Below are 12,423 nucleotides of genomic sequence, written 5' to 3'. Positions count from 1 at the left end.
GCGACTGAAGTATCTTTAAGGAGTGAAGCACTATTGCGATTGACGCGCCTTTAAGGAGTGAAGCACCATTGAAGAGTAAAGCTTCATCGCGACATAAGCACCAGTAAGGAGCAAAGCACCATACCTACTGAAGCACTGTCTGAAGCATTATCGCGACTGAAGCACCATCCCGACTGAAGCACCTATCAGGAATGAAGCACCATCCCGACTGAAGCACCTATCAGGAATGAAGCACCATCCCGACTGAAGCACCTATAAGGAATTAAGCACCATCGCAACCGAAGAGCACCATCGCAACCGAAGCACCTATAAGGAATTAAGCACCATCGCAACCGAGGCACCTATAAGGAATGAAGCACCATCGCAACCGAGGCACCTATAAGGAATGAAGCACCATCGCAACCGAGGCACCTTTAAGGAGTGAAGCACCATTGTGTCTGAAGCACTATCGCAAATGAAGCCCCCATAAGTAGTGAAGCAATAATGCGATAGAACTACCAATATGCAGTGAAGCCCATCGTGACTGAAGCACCATTGTGACTGAAGCCTTTATAAGGAATGATACACCAGCGCGACAGAGGCACTCTTAAGGAATGAAGCGCCATCGCAACAGAAGCACCCATAAGGAACGAAGCGCCATCGCAACTGAAGAACCTATAAGGAATGAAGCATCATTGCGCTTGAAGTAACTATAAGGAATGAAGCACCATCGCAACTGAAGCACCTACAAGGAATGAGCACCATCGTGACTGAAGCGCCTTTAAGAAATGAAGCACCATTGCGACGGAAGCACCTCTAAGGACTGGAGCACCATCGTGACTGAAACACCTCTAAGGTCTGAAGCTCCATCGATACTGGAGCACCTCTAAAGACTGAAGCACCTATAAGGAATGAAGCACCATTGCAAATGAAGCACCTTTAAAGAGTGAAGCACTATTGCGACTGAAACACCTATCAAGAGCGAAGCATCATCGCGACTGAAGCACCTGTAAGGAGTGAAGCATCATTGCAACTGAAGCACCTACAGTATAAGGAGTGAAGAACCTGCAGTATAATGAGTGAATCACCATCGTGATTAAAGCACCTACAGTATGAGGTGTGGAGCACCATCACAAATAAAGCACCTAGAGTATAAGGAGTGAAGTATCATCATAACTGAAGCACCTACAGTAAAAAGAGTGAAGCACCAACGTGGCTGAAGTACCTACAATATAAGGAGTAAGGCACCATCGTGACTGAGGCATCTATAGTATAAGGAGTGAAGCATCATCGCGACTGAATCCCATTGCGACCGAAGCACTCATTAGTAGTGAAGCATCATTGCAACTGAAGCACCTACTGTATAACGAGTGAAGCACCTACAGTATACCGAGTGAAGCAGTTACAGTTATAGGGTGTGAAACTCCATCACAAATGAAGCAATTACAGTTTAAGGAGTGAAGCACCATTGTGACTGAAGCATCCATAGTATAAGGAGTGAAGCACCATCGAGAGAGGAGTGAAGCAACATCGAGACTGAAGCACCTACAGTATAAGGAGTGAAACACCATCGCAACTGAAGCTCCTACAGTACAAGGATGAAACAGCATCTCGATTGAAGCACCTACAGTATAAGGAGTGAAAGGCCATCGCAACTGAAGCCCCTACAGTATGAGTGAAGCACCATCGCGGCTCCTACAGTATAAGAAGTGAAGCTCCATCACGACATGACTGAAGCTCTTACAGTGTAAGCAGTGAAGCTCCATCACGACTGAAGCACCTACAATGTAAGCAGTGAAGCTCCATCACGACTGAAGCACCTACAATGTAAGCAGTGAAGCTCCATCACGACTGAAGCACCTACAATGTAAGCAGTGAAGCTCCACCACGACTGAAGCAACTACAATATAAGCAGTGAAGCTCCACCACAACTGAAGCAACTACAATATAAGCAGTGAAGCTCCACCACTACTGAAGCAACTACAATATAAGCAGTGAAGCTCCATCACCACTGAAGCACCTACAATATAAGCAGTGAAGCTACATCACGACTAAAGCACCTACAGTATAAGGCGTGAAGCTCCATCATGACTGAAACACCTAAAGTATATGGAGTGAAGCACCATTGTGACCCAAGTACCATCGTAACTAAAGCCGTATCACACTTGAAGTACCTACAGTATACGGAGTGAAAAACCATTTATCTACAAGTGAAGTACCATCAGGACTGAAGCAATATTACACCTGAAGTACCTATGAGTGAAGCGCCATTGTGATTGAAGCACCTATGAGGTGTAAAGCACCATCGTGACTGATGCACTTATATGGAGTGAAGCACCATTGCGACTGAAGCATGAAGCACCCATAAGAAAGGAGTGAAGCACTATGGCAGAAGTATCTGAAGAGGTAATTTTAGCACCCTAATTGAAGCACCTTTAGGGAACAAGGCAGTGAAGCAAAATTAATGAAACCCATCCTGACAAGAATGCAGTAGAGCACCTTGTATGAAGAAGTACGCTAATTCATTAAGCAACAGTGAAAACCTGACTAATTTCCTCTTGGAAAGTAGGCAGTGAGTTAATCTGATTATACATCAACTGACAAAGTTCTATTTAGCGTTTAGGCTGTAACATGGGGTTAAGTGGCTTAATAAAGGACAATGTAGGAGTACGTACAGGGAAACCCTACATAGAAACTTCCTCTCCCAATATTAATATTTCAGAGCTAGTGTTCAGGCCAAATATCTGGGAACGAAGTGCTACAAATCTCTGAAGAAAGGCATCTTCCACAGGAAGAACGAGACTATGATGCGATGACGGACTGAAGTAGGCACTCTTAACCAACAAGAAGAGGCTCTTTGTATTATGAAAAGGTTTAAAGTAGATAACAAGAATCCCTGTTGTTTCCATTGAGGACAGTTCAGAATAATTATCTCTTGCCAAGCAATCCTGTTCATAGCCATGAAAAGGAGGTCCACAAACAAAACTAGCAAAGAAGCAGGAATGGCTACGTGAAAGTTCAACCCACAAGTCCCAGCTTGAATGTTCAGAAGAAGTGACCCCTAGTCTTAAACTCTTCAGAATCCCTCGGTATGCACTTCCAATTTATGGTGAGGATTGTAGAGGAAGGCAAAATCAGACTCAAGCAACCTGGAAGAAGTCTTCAACCGAGGCATGACAATCTAATGTAATCAAAGGATAACGTGAGTAATATCAGCAATGCCCATAACAGGTGGAACCTCAACAGGAATATTGCGACAGCACCCAGCAAAGCATCAAGCTCTACAGATCTAATATGCACCCTGATGGCGCAACAGAGAACTGCAGGCAAGCAAATTATAGCTAAAAATTTCTCTATAGTTGTACACCAAAATAATGAATTGACCCAAAGCATTCTTAAATAAGGCCTTAATTAGCTCTTAACTCATAGAGAAAAAAAAACAAGAAGATTGTCTTTGGAGGCAATCTACAAAGATCAAGTTGTGTTTACAAGCTGTGGACACATGTACAAAATCTTAGAATGGAAATGAGACCGAAGCTTGGGATCTGGGCATGTTTGGTACGGAAAATTTATCTGCTACAATGGGTTAATGTAAATTGTGATTTCTTAAATAACATTTAAATTAAGTTGTAATGGATATTGCAAATGTATACTTCATAATTAAAATCAATATACTAAATTTAGCATTTCTTTTTACCAATATTTGTGGTCCAAATAAAGGAATCAGTACCAGTTATGAACATGTATAGCATACAGGAGTTATTACCCCGACATGCATGCAGGAGTGAACGCACAGGTTTCAGGGTTAGTAATGGATTACTATTCCGCAACTTCTAAACTATGATGTAAGAGACAAAGGGGTTCAAGGAGTTTACAGGAAAAATACTACTACAAAACAAACTATACTGAAACTAGTTTGATTTACGATTTCAGAGGGTGAGATAAATGTTGCTGCTGATAACCCTAGACTCGATAGTTTAAGAATGGTAGGAATCTGTATGACCAATGAGTGAAATTGATACTGTATAACCATCAGAAGCCATCCATTGTATAATGTTTGGTGGACAGGGTACTTGGATTCAGTACCTAATTAAAGTTTATCTCAAGACCCATTACCAAAAGCAAAAGTTCAGAAGCCCTTTGCCTGTAAAGGGTATATCTGCAAGGGGCTTAACTCGCATCAAATTGCACTCAAAATGGTAAGAGTGGCAATTAACTTTTAAGATAATTACTAAACAAACAAAACAAAGAAAATTCATAAAAGATACTACTAAATTACTAGTTTGGTAGAGCAAATCTAACTACTTTTTATCATCTAATACAAGCCATGAAGAATTTAGTGGACTCCAGAAAAATATTTTTTTTGATGCTCTCTCTTCATTGTAGAAATTCTTGCATAATTTCAAGGGGATGAGAGAAATACTATTGAAAAAAGTGCAATGGTTAGTGAGGAAGAGTTGAATTTCTTACATGTTTTATATAAAGAATGAGAAATGAAGAATCAAAACTTGAAATAATTGCAGTACAGTAGTACCTTAATCAAAATCTATAAAAAATAATCTAGAGTAGTGCCTTTGTTAACAAATTTAATTCTTTCTTAGTGCGAATTCGCAACCAAGAAATAAACTTGTACTCTAAATACAATTTTTTCTATAAGAAATAAGAATAAATTCCCTCTGTTCTAACCTTAAATACAGATAACTCAAAATGGAAAATAGAAATAATCAACAAATGGACATAGAAAAAACATACAATATAAATATTGTACAACGTAAAGAAATCCAACGCAGCAAATTCAATCACTAATAGAGAATAAGAACTGCAATGTAAAACTCTCTACTGTGAAAGTAGGACTACAGTAGAGACAGGAAGTTATTAGCTCTGACTGTTGAACCAAAACAAATCTTGAGATCTTGGCTTCTGCACCTTAAGCTTAAAAGGACACAAGAACAAACTCTTTGCAGGTGCCTGCTTGTACAAACACTGTACCAATGAATTAGGACTTTTAATTCTTTAAAGCACTGTTGGGTCTGGACATTCAGACCATAGATTTGAGCTAAGAAGTTTGCTGTGAAACCTAACCTTCATATCTACATTCACATTTAATTCTGAACACTATATTCAAAGCTATCCTTGCTTCTTTCCAGAGATTTTTTTAGCCCTTAGAATGATAGTTTACGTTTAACTGTAATATAAAAATCCTGAATAATATTTTACAAATTTACGAGTTACAAATACTGTAATACAACTTTTATAAAAATGCATTCATTTATGAAAATTTGAGAAGTCCATTTAGCCATTTGTTTTTACAACATGTATTCGTGATGCCAACAGATGGTAGTCAATGAGAAAAATCAAGCTAAGAGTTGTCATACTGAGAAATAGTTCCACTATACCCATGAAGCTGTTGTATATGAAAATAATGACATGAAAATACCAAATACAGTAATCTTACGAACAATACATGATCATGCTGTCTCTTGATAACACCAATGTATAGTACAAAAAAGCTGGACTAATACCACCCATGTATAAAATTTTCATCCTCATCATAAATCAAAATAAGCACATTTCTCCAGGAATGAATGAAGAACCAATAAACTTTCACCAAAGAAACATTCCACAAGACGGCAATACAACAGCAAGCAAAATACAGTTTTAAAACCCTCCATTTTTTAGTAACAAAAGAAACCAATGAGACGCAACACATTCACTAAAACCAACATACAGTATACTGTACTCACTGAACCAATTTCGATGGTTGGCAGGGTACTAGACTGTGGACTGTATGACTCACTTGCTGATGGTCCCATAACAGGTATCTTTGCACTTCCGGGCTCATGAGCAATGGGCACCTCTTCATCTTCATCACCCTCTATTTAAAATAAAACATTCCTTATTAACCTCTATTTACATCTTCATCATCTTGTTTACATATAATATTGATTTAGAACCTCTAAAAACTCAAAACAATGAAAATTATAACAGAAGCCTTTATCATATACTGTATGTTCAATTCTTGGTTATGCAGAAATAATTGCTTATTGGAGATACATACAACAGTAAACATTCTGTACAGTAAATCAAAGTTCAAAATAATAGCCATTAAACTTTTTTATACAAAGATTACTGGACCATATCACCATTGGATACAGTATTTCCCTTTGAAAGTTAAGGAATACAAAAGTAGGTTTAGCCAGTACTTGAAATTTTTCAATTACTGTATAGACATACTGAAGTTAAATGTCAGATAAAGAAGAAATGTTATGTCTATTCAAAAGAGCATTTTTGGGCTCAAGCCATGGCGTCCTGATGGAAGGTTCCTGTTTGGTAGCTTCCTTGGGTATAAGACTACTAAGATATTCCCAGAGAATTTAACCACAGGTTATCACAGAATTCTAACTTCTGGAGCGAGTATCTCAAAGGTTTCCCTTTAAGACATCGTAATACAACAGGGGACACGCATGTCTGGTCGTGCCACATAGCTATCTCCACCCCGAACAGAGTTAACGCTTCGGTGTGAAAGGGCTGAGAATAGCTGGGAGCCGTTCCACAGCTAATCTCACTCGTGGCTACTACTGATACTCGAGACGTAAACAAACGGACGCCATTGCTCTAATGACGTCACGCGCGTCTTTATCCTTTGTTTAGTAGCTGCCCTACTGAGACGGATTTTCCCTTGTGTGAACTTTATCGCTTTGCATCTTCGCTATGTCGTTACCTTCAGCCTCGCCTTCTTCTGGAAAGTTGAGTACTAGGTTCCAGTATTGTTTAATTAAGCTCTGGCCGTAAAGTAAATATTATTTCGCGAAATAATTGATGTTTTGTGGCAGAGCTGTGCCTCTACCGGACCCGCCATTTTATGGCGTCGTTGTTGTTTTGCATGTCCTATTTAATTAGCCACAACAACGCTTCCGGCCTTATATACTAATCGAATACATTAGTTTATTTAGTCTTCATAGCTAGGAACTTTTATATCGTGTTTAGACGCTTTTATCGGTCATCGATTGACCTCGTACCAGTCGGCTACTATAGCCCCCAGGCCAGGAGCCTATATACAAGTGTTCATGCATGATTTATCAGTGATCCTAGACTAAGTTATGAAGATAGTGGCATTATTATTTTACAATACTTTTGACTAGTGATGCAAATGTTTTCGCCTTCAGGGACCATAAAGGGGATAGGCTAGTCAGTGATCCTTACTAGCCTAACCTAACCTTAGGACCCCTATATGCTTCCTTCATCCCCTGCCTTGGCACTCCCTCTAATTAGCCTTGATCCCTTTTCTGAGTAAAGGGATTTATTGTCTAATAGAGTATTATATCGCCTCTCAGTCCTCCCTAAAGGAATGAACCCCCTTTAGGATTGCGTCTGAGAGTGAGGTTAGGCTAGCCTACCTCTATGGCTAGGATAGTCTACGACTTTCCTGCGATAGCGATACGTCTTCTTCCTTGCCTAGTTCAGGACTTTTAGCCCTGATCTAGGCCGGGTTAGGAAGGTTTCTCTGTTCCATGCTGAAACTGTACTCTTGCACCGTTTTAGCCGATCAGCCTAATCTTAGGTTAGGGAGTGTCCTCCCTTCCCTTTGTGGCCGCTCTGGTACAGAAACCCTTCCTATGAAGACCCCTCTCTTCTCCCTCCCCACCTATCTCTTGTATAGCCTAGCCTATGCTTAGGTTAGTTTATACTCATCTGTCCCCTGTCCTACAAATCCCCCTTAGGGTGGATGAGTAGGGCTACCCGAGCTTCCCTGTGCTGTCCGCTCTGGTACATATACCTTCATAGTGTCCTATAAGGTTAGTTACTAGTGTAGCTCTGCATAGGGGAGTCTCCCCCCCCCCTCTTGGGTGTTCCCTAGTCCTCCCTTGGGCTACCTGCTCCCGGTCCCTAGTGACCCCTGCTTATGGATGATAGAGCCTGTCTCTATCATGGGTACACCCCCTCAGGGAGGGGGAGGGATGTCTGGAATCCTGAAGGTACTTCCTGCATCCTTCCCCCCCTCCCCCTGTCTCTCTATCTATCCGGGTGCCGGTCTCTTGCCGCCTCTTCTGCCGGCAATACCTGCCTCCCTCTTGGTGACTTCCTACCCTTGCCGCTAGCCCCCCGTGTACCGAGGGACTGCCGGCTGCCGCCGGCTACTACCGGCAGCTCTCCTACTCCTATCTAATCGTCCGCTTGCCGGTCGATCTCCGGAGTGCCGGCATATACTGCCGGCAACCCGATACTACCTGTACCATCCTTACCCCAGTCACCAATCCGGCATCCTCCGGCTGCCGGAGCCGCCGCTCCCTGCCGGCGTGCCGCCGTTGTGCCGGCGGCCGCCATCCTGGTATCTAACTGACTTTGAAAATTGTCTGTTCTAGTGCCAGAATCTATGCTGGAGCGAGCTCCGGCGTGCCGGCGGCTTGCCGGATGCCCCGGAGGCGTCAAGAATACTTGCACCCCCTCTCTGTAGCTATCATAAGACTAAGATAGCCCTACCTTGCAAATAGATAAGCTGCTTTGCTTCTAAGATCAGTACCTAGTACTGCTCTATTAGTGATCATGCTGTCTCTTTGCATTCTTCTATTTCCAGCATGCTATGTGCATCTTAGCGCGGCTGGTTGCCAGAAGCAGTTTCCCTTAATGAGACCTTCTGGCTCTTATCTGGGAACCGAATGAATTCGATCCCAACCTTGTCCTTGGCTTTCCATGGAGTTCCAATATAATGGGAATCCTAGGAAACTATATCCAATGATCTCGGTCATTTGGATTATCCCAGGACCAAGCCTATGGTAACCAGCCGGGCGAGATGCATGGAGCGTGTTCTCCTTTACTGTTTCATTCTCTATGCATCACACCTTCTTTAAGTTAAAATTAATGATTAATATTAACTTAATTTGAGAGCCATTCCTATGACTCCCCCATACTCATTTTCTCTTTCTTCCACAGGAGGAGCAGATGAAGTGCGATTTCGCATACTGTGCTGTGAAACGCTTGCAGTTTTACGGACATACGGCGTGCAGGACTCACGCCCCTTGCTCAGACAAGAAAGGGGATTGGAAGTTCTGGAATCCACTGGAATGTACGGTCTGCCAGGCCTACCTAGTTGAGGCCTTCCATAACCCTCCCTCAGCGGAGGTTAGAGACATTGCTCGTGAAAAACTGCGCAAGTGGGTGCGTGGTTTTCAGAGAAATGCTACTGGACCGTACCTGGCCACCGAAGAACTGAGGTCCCTGTTGTTCCCTAAGGCCTCCCCTGACTCAGTGGTTCCAAAGGAAGCAATCCCCACTGTCCAAATTACGGTGGAACCTGATGTGGTCATGGCTCAGTCCATGCACGAGTGTCGTTTAGATTCCGAGGATGATGAACAGATCTCTGACGTCTCGGAAGACACGGAGAAGACGCTTATGGCTCAAGGAGCCGAAGAGGACGAAGACAAGGTGGAATACACCGAGTCGGAGATTGGAGCTACTCCCTCGTCCATCCCTCCGCCTACTCCTACACCGACGGATGTGTCCATCCCGTCTACCTCCTCGACCCCGGATCCTTCCTCTTCGACCCAAGAACTGATCCGACTGATTAGAGCCGTCATGGACGACAGACTGAAGGAGAACCAGGAGTCCATCAGGTCTATGATTGGATCCAGAGAACCGAAGAAGATCTTGGTCAAGGATCTCAATCCGTGGAGGTATGCAGAGCATATGGTTATTGCGACCGGCAGAATCTTTGTTAGTGACAAAATCGGCACGGTCCCGTTGGAAGATGTGGAATTCTTCCCAAGCTTCGAGGCCTACCCGGACTGTTACGTCCGGCTTCGTTCCGAACCTGCCTCGAAGGAGGAGACCGAACCTAAAGAAGAGATAGTGTTCGATCTCGCAAAGGCCCAGGCTATGCTAGCCTCCGCATTTAAGAGCAGGGGCTTTACCTGCTCTAAGCTTCCTGCCTTGAGCAAGAAGCATCCTACATATGTCGCACCTGACACTGCGATTCTTCCATTTTTGGAAAAGGCCTTGGCTGCATGCCTTAAAGCGGCGGAAGAAGGAAAACCCTGCCCTGCACTGGAGGAGTGCAGACCCTTCTCCATCGTGACACCCCCTGACACTAGACAATGGAAAGATGTCCAACATACTTTCGTCGTGGGTAGGCTCGATCCTGACGTCGCCGGACGTCAGTTTAATGAAGACCTCCCTAAGCTCAATGATCACCTCCTTCGCCGGGAACAAGACACGAAGGAGAGGCTTGCGGCATCTCTTTCTCATCAAGTCCAACTTGAAATTATGGCCTGTGACACAGCAGTACCCGATCACTACATGGTACTGGCCAAATCCCACTTACTCACGGTAATGAAGGACTTGTACCATTTCATAAAGGCTCGTAGAGCCTGTCGTGAATTCGTGTTTGTCGGTGCCACCGTGAAACACGAACCCCGGAGGCTGATTTCCTCCAACATCTGGGGAAAGCACCTGTTTCCTTCTGACCTTGTCAAGGAAATAACGGACAGAGCCGCCACGGAGAATAGGAACCTTCTCCACAAGTGGGGCATGTCCAGAAAAAGGAAAACCTCTCAGGACGATGGACCTCAGCCTAAGAGGAAACCTCAAAAGCCGAAACCCCAGCAACGTCAACAAAGACGTCAGTTTCCGGGACCCGCTACCTCCCAAGTGGTTGCCCAACCACAACAGACCTTTCAATTGGTCCCCCAACCGGTGTTGTCACAGTCACCGGTCTTCACCCCTGCCTTTGAGCAGCCATCCACTACCTTTCATGCCAGAGGTAGAGGCTCGTCCAGGGGTGCAAGCAGAGACGCCTCTCGTCGTCCCTCCAGAGGTAGAGGAGGAAAGGGAGCTAGCGGCCGAGGCAACAAGTCCTCGGGACACCAGAAGCAATGAAGTGCTTCCGGTGGGAGGAAGACTCCGCCAATTCCAGGATCGTTGGACCTTCGATCCTTGGGCACACAGCATCATCAAGAACGGTCTAGGCTGGAGTTGGGTGCAACCACCCCCAATCTTCCAGCGGTTCTTCCAACAATCGACCCCCATTCTGGAAGAATATGTTCTAGACCTCTTGAACAAGAAGGTGATAAGGAAGGTAAAGTCCACCAGGTTCCAAGGGAGACTGTTTTGCGTTCCCAAGAAGGACTCAGACAAGCTCAGAGTCATTCTGGACTTATCCCCCCTCAACAAGTTCATAGAGAACAACAAATTCAAGATGCTGACGCTTCAACAAATAAGGACCCTTCTGCCTCAAGGTTCCTACACGGTCTCTATAGACCTGGCGGATGCCTATTGGCACATTCCAATGAACCATCACGCTTCCTCCTACCTAGGATTTCGACTCCAAAGGAAAAGCTACGCCTTCCGGGCCATGCCGTTCGGCCTCAATGTGGCCCCTCGGATCTTCACAAAGCTGGCGGATGCCATAGTACAACAGCTCCGCCTAAGAAACGTCCAGGTGATGGCCTACCTCGACGACTGGCTAGTCTGGGCTCCATCGCCCGAAGAGTGTACAAAGTCTTGCGACGAAGTTACCCAGTACCTAGAACACCTGGGATTCAAGATCAACGAGAAGAAATCTCGCCTCTCTCCGGCTCAGAAGTTTCAGTGGCTGGGAATCCACTGGAATCTTCAGTCACACCGCCTTTCCATCCCCCAGAAGAAAAGGAAGGAAATAGCAGGGTCTGTCAAGCGACTACTGAAATCCAAACGCATTTCAAGACGACAGCAGGAACGAGTTCTAGGCTCTCTACAATTCGCCTCAGTGACAAACCCAGTGCTTCGTGCACAGCTAAAGGATGCCGCGGGAGTCTGGAGACGATCGGCATCCATCGCTCGAAGAGACCTCAAGAGACGGCTTCCAAACAGACTTCGACGCCTCCTAAAGCCGTGGTCGGAAGCAATGGCCCTGAAAAGGTCCATTCCTCTCCAACACCCTCCTCCATCACTCAACATCCACACGGATGCCTCACTGGAGGGCTGGGGAGGTCACTCCCACCTGAAACAAGCTCAAGGGACCTGGTCTCCACTATTCAAGACGTTCCACATAAACATCTTGGAGGCCATGGCGGTCCTTCTTACTCTGAAGAAGCTATCCCCGCCGCCCTCGATCCACATCCGTCTAACCCTAGACAACTCGGTGGTAGTTCGTTGTCTCAATCGCCAGGGCTCAAGATCGCCCCAGATAAATCAGGTGCTTCTCCCAATCTTCCGTCTGGCGGAGAAGAAGAAGTGGCACCTGTCTGCAGTTCACCTACAAGGATTCCGCAACGTGACAGCGGATGCTCTATCTCGGACAAACCCGATAGAGTCGGAATGGTCTCTAGACGCAAGATCATTCTCCTTCATCTCTCATCAAGTCCCAGAACTTCAGATAGATCTCTTTGCAACGAGCGACAACAATCAACTTCCTCTGTACGTAGCCCCGTACGAGGACCCCAAAGCAGAAGCGGTGGACGCCATGTCACT

The 12,423-nt window shown here is 44.8% G+C and overlaps 1 protein-coding gene across 4 annotated transcripts in view; it reads right to left on the bottom strand.

The window, feature by feature from the left end:
• The window catches only part of shn (schnurri), a 68,199-nt gene that overhangs the window by 16,808 nt on the left and 38,968 nt on the right, over window positions 1-12,423 (bottom strand). For 2 of the 4 annotated variants that reach the window (XR_011045555.1, XM_068380672.1), the window contains exon 9: window positions 5,777-5,854. Coding sequence is in view for 3 of the 4 variants with exons in the window: in XM_068380672.1 (XP_068236773.1) it covers window positions 5,777-5,854 (78 nt within the window). In the remaining variant the exon portion in view is untranslated. Of the gene's footprint in view, window positions 1-5,723; window positions 5,855-12,423 lie in introns of all 4 variants that reach the window. The other 2 variants (XM_068380671.1, XM_068380670.1) reach the window with 1 other exon arrangement.

This window comes from Palaemon carinicauda, chromosome 9 (genome assembly GCF_036898095.1).
Source record: "Palaemon carinicauda isolate YSFRI2023 chromosome 9, ASM3689809v2, whole genome shotgun sequence".
In the NCBI taxonomy this organism is placed as follows: Eukaryota; Metazoa; Arthropoda; class Malacostraca; order Decapoda; family Palaemonidae; genus Palaemon; species Palaemon carinicauda.
Note: the sequence above shows the minus strand (reverse complement) of the source record. Positions and strands in the feature narration are given on the sequence as shown.